General features: G+C 46.7%; 1 protein-coding gene and 1 pseudogene across 1 annotated transcript; one reads left to right on the top strand and one right to left on the bottom strand.

Moving 5' to 3' along the window:
• Positions 1-408: 408 nt before the first annotated feature.
• Positions 409-3,514, top strand: LOC125525739 (annotated as a pseudogene).
• A 12,880-nt stretch (positions 3,515-16,394) lies between these two features.
• Positions 16,395-22,119, bottom strand: LOC125525585 (putative receptor-like protein kinase At3g47110). The gene is made up of 3 exons (XM_048690593.1): positions 21,156-22,119; positions 18,324-20,440; positions 16,395-18,238 (listed from the first exon to the last, which is right to left on the bottom strand). Exons 1-3 carry the CDS (start codon positions 21,854-21,856, stop codon positions 17,850-17,852), a joined length of 3,207 nt encoding a protein of 1,068 aa, XP_048546550.1. The 5' UTR covers positions 21,857-22,119; the 3' UTR covers positions 16,395-17,849.
• Positions 22,120-25,440: the final 3,321 nt, after the last annotated feature.

Genomic DNA, 25,440 nt, shown 5'->3' with positions numbered 1-25,440 from the left:
GTAAACTAAAGAGTGGAGGTGCTGTGTTTTTTTCATGGTGTTATGTCTCCCGCACAAGAAGTGGAAAACAAGCCAAGAAAGCAAATGTGATGTGCTGTTCAGGATGGTTTGTGTTGTTACAAGTAGTGCGTGAGGGCGCTGGTTCGAATCCAGCCGAGGGCGCATCCATTTTTAAAAAATTAAAACTAAAAAAACGTAAATGGGCTGAGCCCATGAGGGAGGGCTGTTCGCCGGGTATCATACGAACCTACAGCGTATATATGTTCTATGTAGAAAAGTGAATACAATTTGTGAAAAGTCCATACTACCGCACTTCTTTTTTTCCAGTCTAACCTCCATATTAGTTGTTGTTATGGAGGGAGGAGGTGTATGCCCATTCTTCTAGAGTTGCTCTAGCACACGACTCGTATATTTCATTAGTTGACAGGCTGGACCGGCGACTAGCTAGGGGCAGGCAGTTTGGACATGTTGACCTGAGCTGCAAACTTGGTAGAGAAAGCAAGCTCTCCAAGCCTCTCCTCTTTAGCATTGACTCACAACTCATAAGGCATTATTGCCTCACCGCCATCGATCGGTTCCTACTTTCTGGACGATTCTACCGCTGGCCGTTTCTGCACCCGTGGCCGGAGTTGTCCTCCCTGCTATTGTTCATCTCAGTGCCTAAAAGTTCAAACGATCAGAGCACGACGTGTTCCCCTCGGTAAGTCTATCCGCAAGCTAGATCGCTTTTTCCTTTGCCCCTTCAATTTCTAGTCAGTATATAAGGTGGTCCGTCACTTCTTGTTCTTATTTCAATTTTCCGTATATATAGGTTAGCTATGAGCCCATGACTAGTGGCAGGTAGTAGAGTTGCAATTTTAAGGGAGTTTCTAATTAAGAAAAAGCAATGAATTATAGACGTCCGTCTACATAGAGGTAATCGTCAATTAATGGCCGAGGCTGCTGCTGTCAGAACTGCGGTCAGAAACGTGAACAACCTTGCGATTCAGGAGACCAAATTCTTATGTGGAGTTACCAATGAGGTGGGGTTCTTGAAAGAGGAGCTGAAGCGGCTCCAAGGCTACCTTAAAGATGCTGATAGCAAACAAAGGATAGGGCAGGAAGGAGTAGCTACTTTGGTCAACCAGATTAGGGCTGCATCATATGACACTGAGAATGTTATCGGGACAGCTGATTACATGGAGAAGAGAAACAGGCTCAAGAAGGGCTTCATGGGCGCAATTTCAAGGTGTTCTCGCTTACCTGGTGATTTGTTCAACCTTCACAAAGTTGGTGATGAAATTCAACGCGTAAGAAGGAACCTCAGTGAGATATTTCAAAGCGCACAACATCTGAAAATTGATTTGGATAATACTGTTTTAGCTGCGGATCAGTTTCCTTAAGATATCAATCTGGTGAACCAAAACCATGAAGATGATGTTGCCATGGTTGGTTTTGAGGATGAGCACAAAGAAATAGTGAATAAATTAGTTGAGAGTGAAAACAAGCTTAGTGTTGTCTCCATAGTTGCCATGGGTGGAGCAGGAAAAACAACACTCGCTAGAAAAGTATACACTTCATCTAGAGTCAAAGAGCACTTTAATACAGTTGCTTGGGTGGCTGTATCTCAAAGATTCAAGGGAATTGATTTACTAAAGGACATTATGAAACAAATATTAGGGCGTAGAGATGACTCTAAAGAATTTGATCAAGTTTCAGAGTATGAGGTGGGCACAAAAATCCGTGATTTTCTGTTACAGAGAAGATACTTGGTAGTTCTCGATGATGTATGGGAAGAAGACACATGGGGCCAACTAAACAGAACGGTCAAAGCCTTTCCAGATGCAAATAATGGTAGTAGAGTATTGTTAACCACGCGGAAGCAAGATGTTGGGAAACATATTGAAATGCCAACCCATGTTCATGTTCTGAACAAGTTAGATGATGAAGAAAGTTGGGAACTTTTTCGTAGCAAAGCTCTACCATCATATAAAAGGTCTGCAATATGTGACGTGGGTGAATTTGAAGAACTAGGGATATTGCTTGCAAAAAAGTGTCATGGATTACCACTTGCACTTGCAATTTTGGGAGGCTATCTATCAAAGAATCTTAATATACAAGCATGGTCAGATGTACTTTTGTGCTGGCCATCAACCAAAAACACAAATATGATGCGAGAAATATTGGCTCGCAGTTACAATGACATGTCGGATCATTATTTAAGATCTTGTTTCCTCTATCTTGCTACTTTTCCTGAAGATCATAAAATAGATGTATCTTTTCTTATTGCACTGTGGATGGCAGAAAACTTCATTCCACATGCACCAAAACATGAACTTGAAGAAACAGCACGCAAGTATGTAGCTGAGTTATCTCAAAGAAGCTTGGTGGAGGTTACTCGTAGAAGCATGGCACAAGGATGGATTGAGGAAATCAGAATTCATGATATTTTACATGATTGGTGCATAGAAAAGGCAAGACAAGATGGTTTTCTTGATATTATCTACAAAAATTCAGGTCTTATTGCCTTTTATCTCTTTAATTATAGTTCCATTTTTTTGTATTAGTGGTACCAAAACTCCCCATGTGCCACTCCTAGAGAGTCTAGTTTCATTTGCTACCAATACAGAAGTAAAGCTTATTCCCTACCTATTATTACACAAAGCATTTCATTTTATTTTTGTTAAATTTTGATTAGAGGAGCTCCATTAGCTCACATATCATTTGTTATTTATTTTATATAGAGAGACACATAAACTATCCCTGTAGAGAAATCAGGGTCTTTGGAGATGTCAAAAGTTACACACTAGAAATCAGTGATCTACCGTCCTTAAACTGTATCCAGTTCCCACATCTCGCTCATTTTATTCCAAACACAAGAAAAAAAACACTATTCGAATATTACAAAAAGAGCATAAACAGAATTGCATGCACTAGGAAAATATTGCTGTACACTCCATATGGTGCCCCTATAATAGAACAGTGTAGAGATAAATCAGTTACCAATGATATGTTGAAATTTGCCTCCTTATAATTTGCATGCAGAGAAATGTCTCTTTAATTTCTTATGTGGCCCCTCTTGCTGATAGAGTGAAAAAAAAATTGCAGGCCAAGTATGTGAACCATCAACTTACCGTTCTTCATATCAAGATTCCAGTAGTCAGAATTTGCAGGCAACACCAAATCTCCGAGCTCTTATTGGCTTTCAACTTCAATCATTATCCCTCACAAAACTCAGATTTCTTCGAGTTCTTCATATTCAAGACTCAATCATAAAGGATTTCTCAAAGGTAGTTAGTGGGTGCATTCACCTAAGATGCCTTAGGTTGATAAGATGTGTGTTAGGAATAGAGATTTATCTTGTATTGTAATCTCAACAGACTATATCCTCTCTCTCCCTCTCGTATCTATCTCTTCCTCTGTAACCACCGAATCCTAGCGACCGGTGCTATCTTGTACGCCACGGCAGGGGCTCTTCTTGCCTCGTATCAATATATACACCGCGGCTCCTCTCACGAGGAGTAGGAACGCTTCCATCTAACATGGTATACAGAGCCAACCTCTTCCTATCGATCTAGCCAGAAGCCTTCTTCCCATCACCCTCGCCATGTCCTCCACCTCGGCCACCATCGCCCTAAACCTAGGAGCTCCACCAGCCGAGAAACTCACCAAAACAAACTTTATCCTATGGAGAGCCCAAGTCATTGTTGGGGAACGTAGTAATTTCAAAAAATTTCCTACGCACACGCAAGATCATGGTGATGCATAGCAACGAGAGGGGGAGAGTGTGATCTACGTACCCTTGTAGATCGACAACGGAAGCGTTAGGTTGATGTAGTCGTACGTCTTCACGATCCGACCGATCCAAGCACCGTTACTCCGGCACCTCCGAGTTCTTGGCACACGTTCAGTTCGATGACGATCTCCGGACTCCGATCCAGCAAAGCGTCGGGGAGGAGTTCCGTCAGCACGACGGCGTGGTGACGATCTTGATGTTCTACCGTTGCAGGGCTTCGCCTAAGCACCGCTACAATATGACCGAGGTGGAATATGGTGGAGGGGGGCACCGCACACGGCTAAGGAACGATCACGAAGATCAACTTGTGTGTCTATGGGGTGCCCCCTGCCCCCGTATATAAAGGAGTGAAGGAGGGGAGGGCCGGCCCTCTCTATGGCGCGCCCTAGGGGAGTCCTACTCCCACCGGGAGTAGGATTCCCCCTTTCCTAGTCCAACTAGTAGGAGTAGGAAACAAGGAAGGGGCGCAGCCCCTCCCCCTAGTCCAATTCGGACTAGGCCTTGGGGGGCGCGCGGCCTGCCCTAGGCAGCCCCTCTATCTTTCCCGTATGGCCCAATAAGGCCCAATACTTCTCCCGGCAAATTCCCGTAACTCTCCGGTACTCCGAAAATACCCGAACCACTCGGAACCTTTCCGATGTCCGAATATAGTCGTCCAATATATCGATCTTTACGTCTCGACCATTTCGAGACTCCTCGTCATGTCCCCGATCTCATCCGGGACTCCGAACTTCTTCGGTACATCAAAACTCATAAACTCATTATATAACTGTCATCGAAACCTTAAGCGTGCGGACCCTACGGTTCGAGAACAATGTAGACATGACCGAGACACGTCTCCGGTCAATAACCAATAGAGGGACCTGGATGCCATATTGGCTCCTACATATTCTACGAAGATCTTTATCGGTCAGACCGCATAACAACATACGTTGTTCCCTTTGTCATCGGTATGTTACTTGCCCGAGATTCGATCGTCGGTATCCAATACCTAGTTCAATCTCGTTACCGGCAAGTCTCTTTACTCGTTCCGTAATACATCATCTCGCAACTAACTCATTAGTTGCAATGCTTGCAAGGCTTATGTGATGTGCATTACCGAGAGGGCCCAGAGATACCTCTCCGACATTCGGAGTGACAACGCCAACCCAACATGTACCTTTGGAGACACCTGTAGAGCACCTTTATAATCACCCATTTACGTTGTGACGTTTGGTAGCACACAAAGTGTTCCTCCGGCAAACGGGAGTTGCATAATCTCATAGTCATAGGAACATGTATAAGTCATGAAGAAAGCAATAGCAACATACTAAACGATCGGGTGCTAATCTAATGGAATGGGTCATGTCAATCAGATCATTCACCTAATGATGTGATCCCGTTAATCAAATAACAACTCTTTGTCCATGGTTAGGAAACATAACCATCTTTGATTAACGAGCTAGTCAAGTAGAGGCATACTAGTGACACTCTGTTTGTCTATGTATTCACACAGTCTATGTATTCACACATGTATTATGTTTCCGGTTAATACAATTCTAGCATGAATAATAAACATTTATCATGATATAAGGAAATAAATAATAACGTTATTATTGCCTCTAGGGCATATTTCCTTCAGTCATGCCTGGCCTGCGAGGAGCGCAGGTCACCGGCCTCCTCGACGGAACTGACGCCGCGCCACGAAGACGGTGCAGATGCAGCAGACGGACAAGACCGTCGCAACCGAGCCCAACCCCTTGTATGCGCAGTGGGTCTCGAAGGACCAGCAAGTCTTGAATCATCTTCTGAACTCTCTGTCGAAAGAGATCCTCGCCCAAGTCGTGAGTAAGGAAACAACCTTTGATCTTTGGACTACTATCACCACACTTTTTGCCTCGCAGTCCCAATCCCGCATCACAAACCTGCGTATCGCCATCACCAACACAAAGAAGAGATCCATGTCCTGCAACACCTTCATGGCCCGGATGAAAAATCTGGGAGACGAGCTCGCTGCAGCTGGCCGGCCGGTCTCGGATCCGGACATGGTGGATTATGTCCTCGCCGGCCTTGACAAAGACTATGATCCTGTCGTGGCGGCCATCGGTGCTGTCAAGACCACGATCACCGTTGATGAGCTCTTCGCCCAGATCGCAGCTTTTGATCAGCGGGTGGAGATGCTCGGCGACGGTGCAGACGCCGGCTTCAACTCCTCTGCCAACATGGTGTACAGAGGGCGCGGACGCGGCTACAGCAGGGGTCGCGGTCGCGGCAACAGCAAGGGGCGCGGCCGAGGCAGACGTCCCTCTCCAGCTCCTTCTGGTGGCCACGGCGGCGGCGGCCGCGGTCGTCCACAGCAGCAACGTCAGCAACAACCCCGCGACTACCCGGAGTGTCAAATTTGTCTCAAGCACCATCCAGGAGGTGCTCGAGACTGCTGGCATAGGTATGATGATGATGAGCATGAGGAGAAGGCGGCAAACCTTGTCACCGACTCCTATGGCGTTGACACGAATTGGTACGCGGACACCGGCGCCACACATCATATCACCGACGAACTGGACAGGCTGACGACAAGAGACAAGTACCATGGGCAAGATCAAGTGCACACCGCAAGTGGTTCTGGTATGAACGTTACTCATATTGGTCATTCAATTGTTCAAACCCCTACAAAAACATTGCATCTTAACAAAGTTCTTCGTGTGCCCCAAACATACAAAAACCTCCTTTCTGTTCATCGCTTTACTCGAGATAATCGTGTCCTTATTGAGTTTTATCCCTATTTCTTTTTGGTCAAGGACTTGGACACGAGGAGAATTCTTCTTAGGGGCAAGTGCGTGGGAGGTCTTTATCCTCTCATATCTTCATCATCATCATCATTGAATAAACAAGCGCTTATCGCCATCAAGCCTACATCATCAAAGTGGCATAGTCATTTAGGGCATCCCTCTTCAGTTATTGTCAAGTTTGTCCTTAGCAAAAATAAACTTCCCTATTCAAATGAGTCTAGTATTGAGTCACTGTGTGATCCATGTATGCAAGCTAAAAGTCATCAGCTGCCATATCCTGTATCTACCAGCATATCTACTGCACCCTTACAGCTTATTTTTTCAGACGTCTGGGGGCCAGCTCCCACTTCAGTTGGTAGATATTCATACTATGTAAGTTTCATTGATGATTACAGTAAATATACTTGGATCTATCTCCTCAAAAAGAGGTCTGAAGTGTTTCAAGTTTTCTCAAATTTTAAGAACCTTGTTGAGAGACGACTAAACACTAAGATCATTGCTATGCAAACTGACTGAGGGGTGAGTACAAGAAGTTGAATTCCTTTTTTCAGCAACTTGGCATCTCCCATCATGTCTCATGCCCTCATGCACATCAGCAGAATGGCTCTGCTGAAAGAAAGCATCGCCATGTCATTGAAGTAGGCCTAGCCCTACTTGCAAATGCATCTGCCACTAAAATTTTGGGATGAAGCATTCCTGACTGCCACTTACCTCATTAATCTATTTCCCAGTAAAGTCATTAAATTTGAAACTCCTGTCACACGCCTTTATCACATCACACCTGATTACAAATCCTTACGTGTCTTTGGTTGTGCGTGCTGGCCCAACCTACGACCGTATAATTCTCGCAAGCTTGCATTCCGTTCAAAAAGGTGTGCCTTCCTAGGATATAGTCCTATTCACAAAGGAGTAAAATGTCTTGATATTGCTAGTGGCAGAGTTTACATATCCCGCGATGTTGTTTTTGATGAGTCTATATTTCCCTTTGCATCTCTACACCCAAATGCCGGAGCCACACTCAAGAAAGAAATCCTTCTTCTTCCACCTAACCTTCGAAATTTTGAGCAAGGGGGCGACGATTGTACTGATCAATATGATAACCCAACCAGTTCTAGTTGTGCATCTTGTCCTGTGCAGATCCATGCAGAAACCGCAGGAGAAAATGATGTTCAAAATGATCAAGATTTGATGCAAAACGGTCCTATATTGCATGTGTTGGAGAATCAGGAGGCAGGTGCAGATCACGAGGCTGATTTGGAGCAGCCTGCAACTCCGCAGCGACTGGCGCCCTTGGATCGTGCGCGGAGATCGACTCCGGATCGCGCGCCCACCAGGAGTCAATCCCAGCCTGCCACATCGCCAGCCAGTGGGCCGGACCCGCGTCCCACGTGCGGGTGGCCAGTGGCGTACCATTCCCAGCCTGACGCGGTCGACTCGGGATCGCCTCCTCCCACGCGTGCTCAGGAGACAGCGACGCCTGTGGGATCCTCTGTGGCGCGCGGATCTGCGGCGAGTGCTAGCACGACTACACGGGGGGCCACAGAGTTTGGAACTGGATCTGCTGTGCAAAGCGGATCTGGTACTTCCTCTGGATCTTCTATGACGCAATCACCTGTGCCATCTCCTGTGCAGCAACCAGTACCAACTGTTCAACAACAGCCAATGCCGACTTCACGTGTGATGACTCGCCTACAAAAAGGTATAAAAAATCCAAAAGTCCGAACTGATGGCACTATACCCTATGGCATGTTGTGTGTTGCAGGAGAACCAACTAATCTGGAAGATGCATTTGGAGATTCAAAGTGGAAAAATGCAATGGATGAAGAATATTCTGCACTCATGAAAAATAAAACATGGCACCTTGTACCAGAAAAATGAGGTAAAAATATTATTGACTGCAAATGGGTTTACAGAGTTAAGAAAAAGGCAGATGGCTCCATTGATAGGTATAAGGCACGTCTAGTTGCAAAAGGCTTTAAACAACGTTATGGTCTAGATTATGAGGACACCTTTAGTCCAATTGTTAAGGCTGCAACTATTAGGCTTGTGCTAGCTATTGCTGTTTCCAGGGGGTGGAGCTTGAGGCAGCTAGACGTTCGGAACACGTTTTTGCATGGTGTTCTGGAAGAGGAGGTTTACATGAGACAACCACCTGGGTATGCAGATAAAAAGACACCTCATTATGTGTGCAAACTTGATAAGGCGCTCTATGGCTTAAAACAAGCACCAAGGGCGTGGTACTCAAGGTTGAGTTCTCAGCTAAGGTATTTTGGTTTTGTTGCATCCAAGGCTGACACGTCACTCTTCATTTATAACAAGGCAAATACAGTTATATTTATCTTGATTTATGTTGATGATATTATAGTTGCTAGCTCCTCACAAGATGCTATTAATGCCCTTCTGCATGATTTAAGTTCAAAGTTTGCTTTGAAAGATCTTGGTGATCTACACTTCTTCCTAGGCATTGAAGTTAAGAAGATTTCAGATGGCATCGTGCTAAGTCAGAACAAATATGCTATTGAACTTCTAACTCGTATGGGGATGAAGGACTGTAAGCCTTCACCTACACCATTATCATCTTCGGAAAAACTTTCAGCTTTTGAAGGGGAGCCACTCAAGGAAGAAGAAAGCACAAAGTACAGAAGTGCTGTGGGAGCCTTACAGTATCTGACACTGACAAGACCAGATATATCATTTGCAGTCAACAAGGTTTGTCAGTATTTGCATGCACCTACTACTGCACACTGGACAGCTGTTAAAAGAATTGTATGATATATTAAGCACACTGTGAGCCTAGGACTTCAGTTCAAACGTTCTAGCTCTACTCTTGTTAGTGCCTTTTCTGATACTGACTGGGCAGGATGCAGTGATGACGGAAGGTCAACAGGAGGATTTGCAATATTCTTTGGTTCCAACCTTATTTCTTGGAGTGCCAGGAAACAGGCTACAGTGTCAAGATCAAGCACAGAGGCTGAGTACAAGTCACTAGCAAATGCAACAGCTAAGATTATTTGGATTGAATCATTGCTTAATGAGCTGGGTGTTAAACAACACCGCACATCATGTTTATGGTGTGACAACTTAGGTGCTACCTATCTCTCTGCTAATCCAGTGTTTCATGGCAGAACCAAACATATTGAAATTGATTTTCATTTTGTAAGAGAAAGGGTTGCAGAGAAGAAACTGGAGATCAGGTTCATTCCTTCTAAAGATCAGGTAGCAGATGGCTTCACCAAAGCATTGCCGGTCAAACCGTTCGAGGAATTCAAGAGGAATCTTAATATAGGATAGTTGAGATTAAGGGAGGGTGTTAGGAATAGAGATTTATCTTGTATTGTAATCTCAACAGACTCTATTCTCTCTCTCCCTCTCGTATCTATCTCTTCCTCTGTAACCACCGAATCCTAGCGACCGGTGCTATCTTGTACGCCACGGCAGGGGCTCTTCCTGCCCCGTATCAATATATACACCGCGGCTCCTCTCACGAGGAGTAGGAACGCTTCCATCTAACAATGTGGACAAGTGACTTTTCCTTTGTCCATTGGACAAATGCTATACTTGGAAACTATTGATATGAGGGGCACAATTACTCTAGTACCAAGCTCTATGTGGGATATCCCTTCTCTGAGGCATGTTTATCTAAGTTACTATCTCTCTCCACTAAAGGGTTTGCCACAAAAAGAGCTCCAAACCTTGTGGATAGAAGTTCAAGATAGTACTGGTAAATATTGCAATCTTGACATGGTGCGGTTTTTGGGCCAAATGATTCAACTAACAACCTTGTTTTTGACAATACGTCCACACATGCATGTGCAAATGATGAACATATTTCAAAACATGCCTTGCCTGGTTGATATTCAGCTCTCTCAGTTGAGTGTGCTTGATAATTTGCCTGAGAGCCACCACTTCCCTCAAAGACTGCGAAGTTTCACTCTATGTGCTGATGCCATTAAGCAAGACCCGATGCCAGTGTTGGAGAAGCTCCCATGTCTTGTGGTGCTGGTGTTGTTTGGGTACAGTGGCCGAACCATGTCATGCTTTGCCACGGGTTTTCCTCGGCTGCAGGAGCTAGAACTTTATGATTTTTATGACACTGAGGAGTGGATGATTGAGGCCGGGGCCATGCCAAAGCTCTCAAACCTGAGACTCTGCTCTTTCACTAGGATGAGCGAGATCCCCAAGGGGTTGCTGCACCTTCCGTCCCTCAGTTATCTCGAACTATTAGGTATGCCCTTGGTATCTGTTGGAGATGACAGCACGGTGAAGGAGCTGCAGCATAAAGGATGCACGGTAACTATATATTCCCTCGGTCCCTCCATCACCCTCCTGTCCTCGTCATTTTATTTTCTATGATTTAACTTCTGCTACACGTGTTCGGTACAAGTTGGGATCTAGATGCTCGTAATTGATTACATGGTGCTTTGTTTAACTTGCCCGTGGCTTGCTCTCTATATTTCCCTGCTGCCCGTGGCTTGTCATCTGGAATGATATCCTCTTACGTGTTTTTGCAGGTAATAAGTAGGAGCAGCAGATTTGCTTAATTGTTACTGTTCCCTGATTCCGAAGTCATTCTGCTACGGCAAGAGATGAATGCGTTATATACGTCCTATATATTAGTGCCCATTTGTCTGGCGTCTATCTTGTTCACCAAATATTCTTATGTGTTTGTTTGCCCGTTTCAACTTATATTATAAATTGTAATAATCAAGAGTGGAGCACTGGTCAAACCTTAACTTGTGCTTCCTCCAAGACCTGTAATATTTCCGATATTTTCAATGGCATCATGCCTTGCATGTTCACTATTTTATTAAGTCCCTGTGTAATATTTCCGATATTTTCAATGGCATCTGATGATTTGTTTGTAATGTTAGTTACCCAACATAGAGTTTCTACACTCCTGTTTTTAGATGAGAGTTTCTATGCTCGGATGTTGCAGATTTTTCTTTGAATTTTCCTTTTGTTTAATCAATTTTGACCTTAAAAACTGGAGAGTGTTGGGAAAATAGCTAGCACCATGGCAGTAGCTTATGCAAACTAGGAGAAGATAGCAGCTGCTCCCAAGAATACAACGCACCCTGATTCATTTCTTTTGGTTGCTTATTATGCAGTGCTTGAGTCAGATGCTTATAAATTGTGGCCGTATGCATCACTCTGATGCAGAGGCCGGGAATGTCCCCCTTTTCTAAAAAAAAGATGCTTATAAATTGACATCTTCATCAAGCGCAACACTGACTAACTGAACAATGCATGTAATGTTCTTGTGAATGCATTTAGAACATGCTCTTATGGTTGGCTATGTGCGATAGCTGAAAACGTCTTAGCCTGTTGAGGCCGACGGGTTCGTGTTATATAGAGTTGGGGCGCACCTACCAACCATAGCGCATACATAGTTGAGATTACATATGAGAGAGAGATATTCAAGGAAGAGATAGAACTTGGAGAGAAAGGAAAATAACCTATCTCTATCTATCTATCTATCCTAACTACCTCATGCGCCGGGTGCACCATAGCATGTTTAACACCCTCCCTTAATCACAGCTTCATTAAGTTGAGATTATGCTTGAATTCTTCAAAACTCCTTGTGGGCAAAGGCTTTGTAAATCCATCTGCAATCTGATCCTTTGAATGCACAAACCGAATGTAAAGTTGCTTTTGAGCAACTCTCTCTCTGACAAAATGAAAGTCTATCTCTATGTGCTTTGTTCTGGCATGGAACATAGGATTAGCAGAAAGATAAGTGGCACCGAGGTTGTCACACCACAGGCATGGAGCTTGTTTACTCTTCACCCCAAGCTCTTTCAACATAGACTGAACCCATATGATTTCAGCTGTAGCATTTGCTAATGCTTTGTACTCTGCCTCAGTACTTGACCTGGATACAGTAGCCTGTTTGCGTGCACATCATGATATTAAGTTAGGTCCAAAAAAGACTGCAAAACCACCTGTTGAGCGCCTGTCATCCAGGCATCCTGCCCAGTCAGAATCAGAAAAGGCACTGACAAGTGTAGAAGATGACTTGCTGAAATTTAGACCTATGTTGAGAGTATGTTTAACATATCTGACTATACGCTTGGCAGTTGTCAAGTGAACATCAGTAGGTGCATGCAAAAACTGGCAGACTTTGTTGACAGCAAAAGATAGATCAGGCCTGGTAAGAGTTAGATACTGAAGAGCTCCTACGAGGCTTCTATATTTTGTGCTATCTTCCTGACTCAAAAGTTTACCTTCTATAAGAGACAATTTTTCTGAGCTGGATAATGGAGTGAGTGAGGGTTTACAACCTTGCAATCCTGCCCTTTTAACCAGATCAGTTGCATACTTTGCTTGAGAGAGATGAGGTCCATTCTGATGCTTCTTTACCTCAATCCCAAGAAAGAAGTACAAGTCTCCAAGATCCTTTAACGCAAAATCTGCACTCAAGTCTTTTAAGAGACCTCTAATTGCTTCATCAGATCAGCTGGTCACAATAATATCATCAACATAGATGAGAACAAATATGCCTGTATTGGATCTGTTATAAATAAATAATGATGTGTCTGATTTAGAAGGAACAAATCCAAGTTTTTGCATCTTGTCACAGAGACGAGAGTACCACACCCTTGGAGCTTATTTTAATCCATATAGAGCTTTATCAAGCTTGCACACATAAGAGGGAGCATTCTTACTTTCAAACCCAGGAGGTTGTTTCATGTACACATCCTCTTTCATAACATCATGAAGAAACGCGTTCTGTACATCAAGCTGCCTGAGACTCCACCACTGGAAACAGCAATAGAGAAAACAAGACGAATAGTGACAGCTTTTACCACAGGACTAAAACTATCCTCATAGTCTATGCCATATTGCTGTTTGAAGTTTTTTGCAACGAGCCTAGCCTTATAGCGGTCAATGGTTCCATCAGATCTCCTCTTAATTCTGAAAACCCACTTGCAATCAATTAAATTTTTACCTTGCTGTGGGGGAACCAGGTGCCATGTTTTGTTTTTCTTTAGTGCCATGTACTCCTCATTCATGGCCTTCTTCCACTTATCATCACAACGTGCTGCATCAAGGGTTTTGGGCTCATCTGGTTCTCCTCTGGAACAGACCAAACCATATTTAGTTATACATTTGTAATTTACGGGTTGAGTTACCCCTTGTTGCAGCCGTGTACGTCACGATGGTGGAGCAGCAGAATCCGTAGCCGCAGAGGATCCAGGGAGCTGCACAGGACCATCAGCTGCAACTGATCCCGAGGAGGATCCTGTCGCGGTAGCAGTTCCAGCGCCCGCAGGGTTGGCCGGATCTTCTGTGGCCAACAGCTGAAGTGCCGCGTCTATGGTTGGCGCAGAGAATCCCGAGCCTCACGCCTCTGCGCGCGCGCCGGTCGGCCGACCACTCGTGGGGGGACCCGCTAGGTCCGCGTCCTCCCTGGCGCGTGCCGAGTCCCGCCGCTTGTACGTGACCGATTGGGCACCGTACCGCGTGCCACTCGGAGGAGCCCGCGTGTCAGGCGTAGAGACGTCGCGGCGTGAGTCCGGCGCAGAAGCGCGTGCGCGTGCGCCTGCGCCTGTCCCCTCTGCAGTGGCTGACCCCGAGGAGGATCCAACCTCCTGCGCCGTTGGCGATCCCGAGGCGGATCCGATCGCCTGCATCGCTGCTGATCCCGAGGCGGATCTGTCTCCTGCCACGGGACACGTGGGATATAGCCCAAATTTTGCACCTTTTGCTTCGTTTTCTTCACAGTTTTCTCCTGTTTCATCGACATAGGACTCATGCATGCCATTAGATGAGTTAGTCAACAAATGATCATCAACATTTTGTCCCCCTTGATCAAAGCTAGTGAGATGAGGTGGCAAGAGAAGAATTTCTTCTCGAAGAAGTGCACCGGCATTAGGGTGAAGATCAGCGAAAGGAAATTTAGTTTCATCAAATACTACATCACGGGATATGTAAACACGTCCCGTGGAGACATCCAGGCAATTGGCCCCCTTATGCTGAGCACTATAACACGCACTGTTTTGATCGGAACATGAGTTTTCGATTATTGTAGGGACGTAGGTTTGGCCAACATGCACACCCAAAGACACGAAGAGACTTATAGTCTGGTTTGGCGTGAAGAAGCCTTTCTACCGGAGTTTCATGATTAATGACACGATTAGGTAGCATGTTTATGATATGAACGACAGTGAGAAACGCTTCATCCCAAAATTTAAGAGGCATGGAGGCGCTTGTCAAAAGAGCAAGGCCAACTTCAACAATGTGCCGATGCTTTTGTCCAGCTGACCCATTTTGCTGGTGAGCATGAGGGCATGACACATGGTGTGAGATACCAAGTGTCTGGAAGAAGGAATTCAACTTTTCGTACTCCCCTCCCCAGTCGGATTGGACAACAATGATTTTGCTGTCAAACTTTCATTCAACTAGAGCTTGAAAGTTTTTGAAAACTTGAAACACATCAGATCGTTTCTTTAAGAGATAGATCCAAGAGAATTTACTATAGTCATCGATAAAGCTGACATAATAGTTGTGTCTACCAACAGAAGTGGGAGCAGGGCCCCAAACATAAGAGAAAATCAACTGTAATGGTTTGGTAGAAATACTGGTAGAAATTGGGTAAGGCAACTGATGACTTTTAGCTCTCTGACATGAATCACAAATTGTTTCATTATGACGCTCACCAACAAACGGGAGCTTATGTTTCCTAAGCAACCTTTCAACTAAAGAAAAAGAAGTATGTCCTAAACGATCATGCAATCATGTGGATGAAAGCTTGATAGCACCACAAGCTTGTTTATTTTGTCTTCGAAACTCCGGAATCAACGGATAGAGGCCGCCAACGCATCTACCTCGAAAGAGAATTGTCCTCGTTGCCTGATCCTTGATCAAAAAGAAGTAAGGGTGAAATTCGAGAGAGACATGATTGTCAAGGGCAATTCTATGGATAGAAAGAAGACTTTAGTTGGCACTAGGAACATGCAAAAAATTTCTAAGATGAATGTTGCGATTAGGGGTACGAAATATTGAGTGACCAAAGCGACGTATACTCATACCTTCTCCGCTGGCAGTGTGGATTTGATCCTTGCCGCGGTATTTCTCCTTCATGGTAACTTTCTCGAGCTCGTTGGTGATGTGGTTGGTGGCTCCACTGTCGACGTACCAATTCGTGTCGACGCCATAGGAGCCATCGGCCGCCGCAGCGACTTTCTCCTCATCTTGCGAGTCGTAGTCGTCCTCCTCATACCGATACCAGCAGTCCTTTGCTGTGTGCCCGGGCTTGCCGCAGATCTGGCACCGGGGAGCGTCCAGGCAGTTTCTACTGCCGCCACCAGTGCCGCGTCCACGGCGACCACGGCCACCATATTGAGGTGGTGTGGCGCCACGGTTGCCGCCACCAGACCTGCCCTTGTTGCGAGATGAGCCACGCGATCAGGAGCTGCCGCCCGCCCGCGAGTGGCCACGTTGGCAGAAGATTTGAAGCCGCCGCCGCCAGATCCTTGCAAGTGAGCCATGCGCTGATCGAAGTTGGATAGCATGGCAAAGAGCTCATCAAGGGTTACCTCGGTGACGCGAGCGTCGAGGGCAGAGACCAGGGGCTGATAGTCGGCGTCGAGCCCGTGGATGATGTAGGAGGCGAGTTCGTCGTCGGGGATCACCTTGCCCGCGGCGGCTAGCTCATCGGCGTAGCCGCGTATGGCAGCGAAGTAGGAGGTTCGGATGTTGTTGATGCGGCTGACAGATTGCGAGGAGAACATGCCGGCGAGCGTCATCCAGAGCGCACCCGCGGTGGTGACCGTGGTCACCGTGAGCAGCACCTCACGCTTCTCTCCCTGACACAGATTGGGTGGAGAGGGTTGGGCCATGAAGTCTCCTTGCCGTCCTTGGTGGTGACGAGGAGTCTCACCGGCTCCGGCTGAGTGCCGTCGACATGGCCGAAGACACCGGCGCCACGCAGCTGGGGAATGACTTGCGTGCGCCATAGCACATAGTTTGTGCGCGTCAGCTTCTCGGTAACCTGGCCATTGAGGCTGGTTTGGGAGGCGCCGGAGGAGGAAGACATGGCTAGGGCTAGATGGAGTTCGTATGGAGCTTAGATGGGAAAAGGATGGCTCTGACTACCATGTGCGATAGCTGGAAACGTCTTAGCCTGTTGAGGCCGACGGGTTCGTGTTATATAGAGTTGGGGCGCACCTCCCAACCATAGCGCATACATAGTTAAGATTACATATGAGAGAGAGATATTCAAGGAAGAGATAGAACTTGGAGAGAAAGAAAAATAACCTATCTCTATCTATCTATCCTAACTACCTCATGCGCCGGGTGCACCATAGCATGTTTAACAGGCTAAATATTGTATTATGTTGATGTGACCCTCTTAGGGGTATACATATAGTACAATATGAGAGGGAGACTTGACGTAGAGGCAATTATTGCAATAAGCAGGAATGGAGAACCGGTCTCTAACCAAATTGTGCTGCCATAAGGACGATGTTGTACCTCTATTTCTTGTTCTTGTAGAGGCCCGCCTTGCATCTTCATGTATTTGTCCTCATGTAATGTCTGTCCGTCCAAACTGGGCATCGAATGGATAATACATTTGTTGTATCCTTATGTCTAATGATGATTCGGTTATATCGTGGTTTCTAGTTTGGCAATAGGCTTGGACGTTTATGCTACTCTCTGTTGCAATGTTGGTTACTCAGTACAAAGTTTCTACACTCCAATGTTGGAATTTTTTATTCTTCATCAAATATTCCTCCTCACAAACTGGAGAGAGATCGGAAGAGACTTGCAAGAGGCAAGCGAGATACTGAAGGAAGCCCCATGTCCGTTGCTTATGAGAACCAGCTGAAAGTATCGCCCTGCTCCCCCCCTCATTCTTTTATGCAGTGTTTGCCTGAAGAAGTGGTCTGATGCTAACAAACTGATATCTTCATCAAACCCCTCTCTCTTTTTTAGCCAACAATCTTATTATTCTGAATCAACAGAGGTTGATGTCCTGACAGTGTTGCTGTGATTTCAGAACACAAGATTCAGAATACTGAGAGCACCATACAGAGCTGAATGTGCTGTCCAACAATACAAAAGCTTGTCCAACAACGACATCAAAATAAAAACTGACATTCATCAAAATAAAATGTTCTTGGGAATCTTTTACTTAAAATCGTACTCCACGCAAATCATCATTTTTACTTGTACTGAAGTGCAAGATGGGGAAGAGAGAGAGAGAGAGCATCCCCCCTTCCGATGAGCAACAGCTGACGGACGACTAGATCCAAACAGTCATCACCAATAATGTGCCTGCTGCACTGTCACAACACAAGGTCCTACTCATTTTGTCTCATCCTAACATAGCTATCTGTTATCCTATGGATCGCGGCAGCGGCATCTCCTATGCACATCCTCTCGGCTGGTAAATGCTTGCTGCATGATAGGGCAACCTTCATGACAGAGAATATGGCATTGCTGGCATGTTCCATTGTGTTGCTTCCATCCGGCACACTGCTCGCATTAACTTCTTCAATGGATAGTAGGACTGGATCAACGATCTGCATTAGCATCCCAGCAAATGCTGCATTCTCGGCATGTTTCTGCAAGGTCAGCCCATCTCTGAACATGTCATGAGTAGGTGACATGCCTGTAAACAACTCGAGGATGACACTTCCAAAGCTGTATACGTCACCACGCGAAGAAACTTGACCACCGTCGCCATATTCTACATTTGCGTATGCAGAGAAAAAGAGTATGAGTTTCTATGCCTGCAGAATTTAATTTAACATTAGAGAAATTAATAAAGTTACCTGGAGCGATATAACCAATTGTTCCTCTTATTGCAATCGAGCTCTTCGAATTAATCAGTTGCTCAGCTGCTGGTTCAGAAAGAATCTTCGCGAGGCCGAAGTCTCCAACGTGAGCAACTAAATCATCACTGAGAAGAATGTTGCTTGGCTTCAAGTCACAGTGAACTATTGGCGGTTCACAGTTGTTGTGCAAATAATCTACTGCGTCGGCAATATCAACTGCAATATTTAATCTTTGCACCAATGTCAAACCTTGCAGTGGTTGTGATGCATCATGTGCATCCGGATGTAACCACCTGTCCAGGTTCCCATTGGGCATGAACTCGAACACAAGAGCTTTGAAGTCATTTTGGCTTGAGTCAGAGCTTGAGCAGCAAGTTATGACACTGACCAAATTACGATGGCGAACCTTACTAAGTGCCTCACACTCAGCTAAAAAGCTCCTGGAAGAACCAGTCTGATGAAGATCAAAAACCTTCACGGCTACTGTGGTCATCAAATTATTCATCAGCAAACCACACTTATAAACTGATCCGTGGCTTCCTCTGCCAATCAAATTGGATGTGGCAAAGCAACTTGTTCCCTGGACCAATTCAACATAGGTAACTCTTGGATAGTTGTCACCCGGCAGTTGAAATCCCCTCGTGGATGTGGATTGACCTTTAGTTTTCTTCCTCCATGTGAAGAAAACAAGCAGCACACCGAAGCACAGAATTGCACCAGCAATTGGGATAGCTATAGCAACAACGAGATGGTGTGTCCTTTTGTGTTCCATTGATTCTGGCGGCCGGCATGTGGGCAAGTGTAATTCCGATATACCACCACAAAGTCCCGAATTCCCTTCAAACAAGAATCCAGTCACATTATTAAACACACCTTGCGTTGGAACTCTGCCATCCAGATTATTGAAGGACAGGTCTAACTGATACAATGACGTCATGTTTTCCAGGCATTCAGGGATAGGACCAGACAAGTAGTTGTGTGCAAGATACAATTCTTGAATGCCATCCATGAGTCCTAACTCTTGAGGAACCATACCGGAGAGTGTATTCTTGGAAAGATTCAGAAATGCCAAGCCCTGCATTTTGCTGATAGATGAGGGAATGGTACTATTGAAGTAGTTGTGGTCCAACCTTAGCTCCGTCAAGCTTTGGCAATTGCTAAGTGTATTAGGTAGTGGTCCTGATAAGTTGTTCATGGAGAGATACATGTATGTAAGCTTTGTTAGACTGCCAACTTCAAGTGGAAGCGAACCAACCAAAAAATTGTTTGACAAGTCCAGTATATTTGACAGGGTCGATAGGTTAAAGATCTCTTTAGGTAATGGACCTGATAACTTATTGTTTGAGAAGTCTGCTTCAGTTATCTCCTCAAGGTTCCCAAGGCCTGCTGGAAGGCCCCCCTCAAACTTATTATTGCCTGACGAAAGAACTAGTAGTTGTGTCAAGTTCCCAAGGGAGGATGGCAAGAACCCTGAAAATTGATTATTACTGAAATACAATTCTTGAAGCAAATTTAGCCTTCCTATGTTATCAGGCAAGACATCAGTGAATTGGTTCTGCGGGAAGTCCAACACATTTAGCCCGACAAGATTGCAGATGCCAGATGGTATTTTTCCAGAAATTTCATTAAATCCGAAAATAAACTCTTGGAGTTGTACTGATAGGTTGCCAACAGAGGTTGGCAGCATACCACCTAGCATGTTGTCCTGGATGCAAAGGGTATTGAGGCGTGTGCAGTTTGTTAATAATGTCATAAACTCCCAGTCCTGAGCAGTAGTTGCCATTAGCTGATTACCCTCAAGATTGAAGTATTCTGGGCAGAGCATTCCAATCTCGGGAGGCACTATTCCAGTGATGTTGTTGAAGGAGATATCTAGAAACTCTATCTCAGTTGCATTGACAAGAGAAGCTGGAAGGCTTCCTGTAAAGCTGTTCAAACCAAGAAATAGGCCCGTCAGATTTGGGACGTGACCCACCAAGTCTGACGGCAGTTTACCATCCAACTCGTTCACTGCCACACTAAACCCAACTAGAGATGAAAGGTTGAAGAGAGTTGTAGGGATGGTTCCTGATAAATGGTTACGCCCTAGGGACACGTATGCAAGACTACCGAGCCTGCCAAGGCCCTCCGGGATGGTGCCATGAAGGTGGTTTTTACCACACTAAACCCAACTAGAGATGAAAGGTTGAAGAGAGTTGTAGGGATGGTTCCTGATAAATGGTTACGCCCTAGGGACACGTATGCAAGACTACCGAGCCTGCCAAGGCCCTCCGGGATGGTGCCATGAAGGTGGTTTTTACCACACTAAACCCAACTAGAGATGAAAGGTTGAAGAGAGTTGTAGGGATGGTTCCTGATAAATGGTTACGCCCTAGGGACACGTATGCAAGACTACCGAGCCTGCCAAGGCCCTCCGGGATGGTGCCATGAAGGTGGTTTTTACCACACTAAACCCAACTAGAGATGAAAGGTTGAAGAGAGTTGTAGGGATGGTTCCTGATAAATGGTTACGCCCTAGGGACACGTATGCAAGACTACCGAGCCTGCCAAGGCCCTCCGGGATGGTGCCATGAAGGTGGTTTTTACCACACTAAACCCAACTAGAGATGAAAGGTTGAAGAGAGTTGTAGGGATGGTTCCTGATAAATGGTTACGCCCTAGGGACACGTATGCAAGACTACCGAGCCTGCCAAGGCCCTCCGGGATGGTGCCATGAAGGTGGTTTTTACCACACTAAACCCAACTAGAGATGAAAGGTTGAAGAGAGTTGTAGGGATGGTTCCTGATAAATGGTTACGCCCTAGGGACACGTATGCAAGACTACCGAGCCTGCCAAGGCCCTCCGGGATGGTGCCATGAAGGTGGTTTTTACCAAAATAGATTTGTTGTAATGCTGATAGGTTGGTAAGTGACGGCGGAATTATCCCAGTGAAGTTATTCCTCTCCAGATGTATGATCTTGAGCTTTGGCAATCCTCCAAGCCAGGCAGGGATCTTTCCAGAGAACAAGTTGAAGTCAAAATTGATACCTTCAAGACTGGTGCAGTTCTTCAAATTGATGTTCACATCTCCATGAAGTGAGTTGTTGGACAAATCAAGATATCGCAAACGATATAAGCAACCAATTGATGAAGGTATTTCACCATGGAAATTGTTTTGGCTGAGGTCCAAAATTTTCAGAAACGTGAGGTTTCCAATAGATGGTGCAAGTGTGCCGGCAAGGCCTTCCGAAGTGAGGTTAAGCACTGTAACCCTGTGCTTATGTTTATGGCTGCAACTGATACCTGGCCACAAGCAGAAATCAGTGGTTGTGTTCCATGCAACTAGGACGCCTGGCTGATTGCTTAGGCTTGCCTTGAATGCCAACAAGGTATCCACATCAGTCATATTGGTGAATGTTCTTGCTGAAGCCGATTGGAATACATATGGCAACAAAAGCAATAGAAGAAGAGGCAACATCGATGACACTGGGAATGGTAGAAGTGTAAACTTCATGTAAGACCATAAGTTATAAAGTGAATATGTGAACATAGGATATGCTTATTAATCTTCCAAAGCTTCACTAATTTACCGAGGAGGAGATACAACATCGAGATGGTTTATTAACTCTGAAATCATAAGCTGTCCTAGCGGATTGTTTGGTAAGGAAAGAGGTCAAGCTATGTCCATTGGAGAAAGTTCCTTATCTGAAACAAACCCATCAAAACTTATCTGACAACTACAAATTGTCATATGCCTAACAAAATTCTTCTTTGATGTTATTTTATACATTGAGGACTCTAAATAGCAGAAAGACAAGAATATATATATATATATATATATATATATATATATCAGGTACTAATCAATGGCACAGCAACATCATGAGCTCAATCACTATTGCTTGGAGGATGCATTAAAGGATAACAATAACATGTATAAGGGCATCTCCAGTCGTTGGCCCCCCAGGGGGCGCCTAAAATCGCCGCCTGGGGGTGAGCCAGCGCAAAAATTGGGCCTAGGGGCGAGTTGATTCTCAGCCGCCGGCTCCAGGGCCGCCCCCAGGCACGTTTTAAAATAAAAGAAGTTCGGCGAAGTTCGGCTTAAGGACGATAAAATTCGGCCAAACACAATAAATTTCGGCCAAACACGATAAATTTCGGCACATTTCAGCGAAGTTCGCGGATTTTCATTACATAGCTCATATACATAAACTAATCTAAAGGAAAAACTGGCTGAAGTCGCCGCCGTCGCCGCCATCGTCGTCGTCGGCCTTCTCCTCCTTGACGCGGGCGCCCCTGCTGGACCCCTGCCCGGCGTCGCCATGGCGGACTGGTGGCGGCGCATCATCGTCGTCATCGTCGCTGTCGCAGATGACGACGACTCCGCCTTCGTCGCGGCCGCGTCGACGCTCCGCGAAGCGAAGCAGGGCGGCGCGCCGGCGCTCCTTCGCCTTCTCCAGGCGCTCCTTCTCCATCGCTATGGAGTCCCTGCGCGCCCATTCCAGGGCCACGTCGTCGTCGTCGAGCTCCGTCGTCACCGGCGCGGCCGGCTCCTTCTTCACCGGCGCGAGCCCCGGCTCCGTCTTCACCGGCGCGAGCCTCGGCTCCGTCTTTGGCTTGACGAAGCGCGGAGGAGGAGCCGACGAGCAGGCGCGCCGGCCGCCCTCGTTGATGACGATGCCGGCGCTGCGAGTGCGCCGGCCGAGCGGCGTCTCCGCCGCGGGCTCGGCCTTGACGCCGAGCAGGGCTGGAGTGCCGGAGGAGTGCGATGAAGATCGGGAGGAGGAAGAAGAGGAGGAGGACCCGAACCTCCTTGGCGCCCATGGCCCGGCGCGTCGGTGCTGTGCCGGGGCGGCCGCCCTCGCCGGGTACGCCAACGGCGGGTCGTTGCCGCCCTCGAGGTACGTCAGCACGCCCTCGAGTGTGCGGCCGGGGACGCCCCACCACAGGTGGCGCCCCTCGCTGTTCTGCCGGCCACCAACCACCGGCGCTCCGTTGATGGACGCCAAGCGCTGCTGCTGGCGGCGCTCGAAATACGCCGCCCAAGCCGCGTGGTTGTCGGCGGCGTACTGGGGGAGGGAGAGTTGGGCGTCGGTGAGGGAGGCGCGCACGACCTCGACTTCCTCGGCGAAGTACTGCGGCTTCGCCACGGCGTCGGGCAACGGGGGAATGGGCACTCCCCCGGCGCTGAGCCTCCACCCGTCGGCCCGGCGCGCATGTCCGGCGGCGCCGGGATGTTCGCCTGGAACAGGAGCCAGGACTCCTGTTCGCGGAGCGAACGGCGGCCGAAGCCTTTGGCCGCCGCCTCGTCTCCGGGGTAGCGTTCCGCCATGGCGACGGGCTCGGGAGAGGTAGAGAGATAGAGGGAGGGGTTGGGCGGCGGCGCTCGGAAGAGGTAGGGAGACGGAGGAGCTGGGCGGCGGCGAGGGACGGGGCTGGTGTGGACACAGGCGAGTGCAGGCCACCGGCTATATAGTCGCGCCGCACCCGTGTGTACGCGTGCAAGGGAGGGGAGGCGTCGGCGCGCCGTCCCGTGACGCGCCGCCCATGAGGAATCAATGGCAAGGCTGACCGGCGGCAGCCTTGGCATTGATTCCCCGCGGGAACCGAGGCCGTTGGGGGAAGACGAGGCGCCGTGTCGCTGACGCGGCGGGCCCGCGGCTGTTTCGCGCCAAAACAGTTCGCCCCGGCGCCCTCGGGCGCCCCCCAGCGCGCCGGGTTCGGCCTGAGTCCGCCGGCGCTATTTTCGGCCCAGGCCGGCGAAAATCGGGCTCCTGGGGGCGAGACTGGGCCTTTTTTTTGGCGCCGGCGCGAAAAAATCGCCTGAGGAGGCCTTCCTGAGGGCACGGCTGGAGATGCCCTAAGGCCCGTCTTCTCGAGACTAGTGCAGGCCAACGCACTAAACACTACTCCAGTTCTGGTCCACATCCACACTAGGTATTGTGAGACATACACAGAGTAGAACTGGTCAAGTCTAACAGCTTTTTATTTACACTAGTCAATGTGTATGCGCAATACACGTTAATTTGGAAGTATATTAAGTGCATGCAGATATTAAGTAGAATATTATTTGCGTGTTATTATGTGATTAGCACTATATTTGGCATGAGATTAACTACACGCTAAACGTGTTGGGCGCTTGACATTGAAGCAGTCTAGGTCGTTGGATTGACATGATTTGATGGTCGAGATTTATTGGATCTGCCCATTTGGATCTTCTTATATTGGTATAGATGCTTGTTTTGTAAGTAAAAGCTAGGAATAAGTACTAAAACATCAAAAGACCTACATTGTTATCGAACATAGAACACATGAAACCAGTGGCTACTATACACAGCTACGGAAATGAAAACATCATAGAAAAAAAGGCTATCACAGAAATGGCATATAATTTCACCAAGATATATATATGGAGAAACAGGAGAATTTACAAGTGCAATAATGACTAAAAAGAAATGAACTTGACAATATATAGGCTACCAGAAGTCATACCACCAACGCAGTACAGCTCTTGGCAAGAGTTGCTCACCTGGATCGACGCAAGCAATCCTCCCTAAACTTCACTGTTGCAGACAGCCTTCTATGTCCTCCTCGATCTGGCCCTTCATGCGCTTGGCTGCAGAGGAAAAGAGAGCAGCCTTAGTGAAAGGCCATCAGCCAGCGAACCCTGAATATATAAGCACGCACGCACTCAGACATACAAAAGGGAGCACATACAGGCCCTGATCCTTCGCCGGCGGCTTCCTCGTATATTCCTGCCAGACTGAGATGTAATCTGTATTGTTTCCGGATGATTTGGAGTGTGACCGGTTTGGCTTGCACGTTCATGCACTGTGGTTGATGATGAGCACATACTCATGGTGAGCGGAGCACTAACGCTGGCAAAGCCTCTTTTGGTGGTTATGCAATTATGCCTGCTTGAAGCCCATTCTTTTTGCGAGAGCTGAGGTGTTTTTTTTTTGGAGATAGAAGCGTGCCCCCGGCCTCTGCATTATGATGATGCATGCGGCCCTTTTATTAATAATCCAGAAGGTAACATTAAAAAGGTCTTACAGCTCGCAAAAGGAGCGAAACAAAGTAAAGAAACGACAAAAAGTACAGGCGGACAATAACAACCGATACGATAATAAGATG

This window comes from Triticum urartu, chromosome 7 (assembly GCF_003073215.2).
Source record: "Triticum urartu cultivar G1812 chromosome 7, Tu2.1, whole genome shotgun sequence".
In the NCBI taxonomy this organism is placed as follows: Eukaryota; Viridiplantae; Streptophyta; class Magnoliopsida; order Poales; family Poaceae; genus Triticum; species Triticum urartu.
Note: the sequence above shows the minus strand (reverse complement) of the source record. Positions and strands in the feature narration are given on the sequence as shown.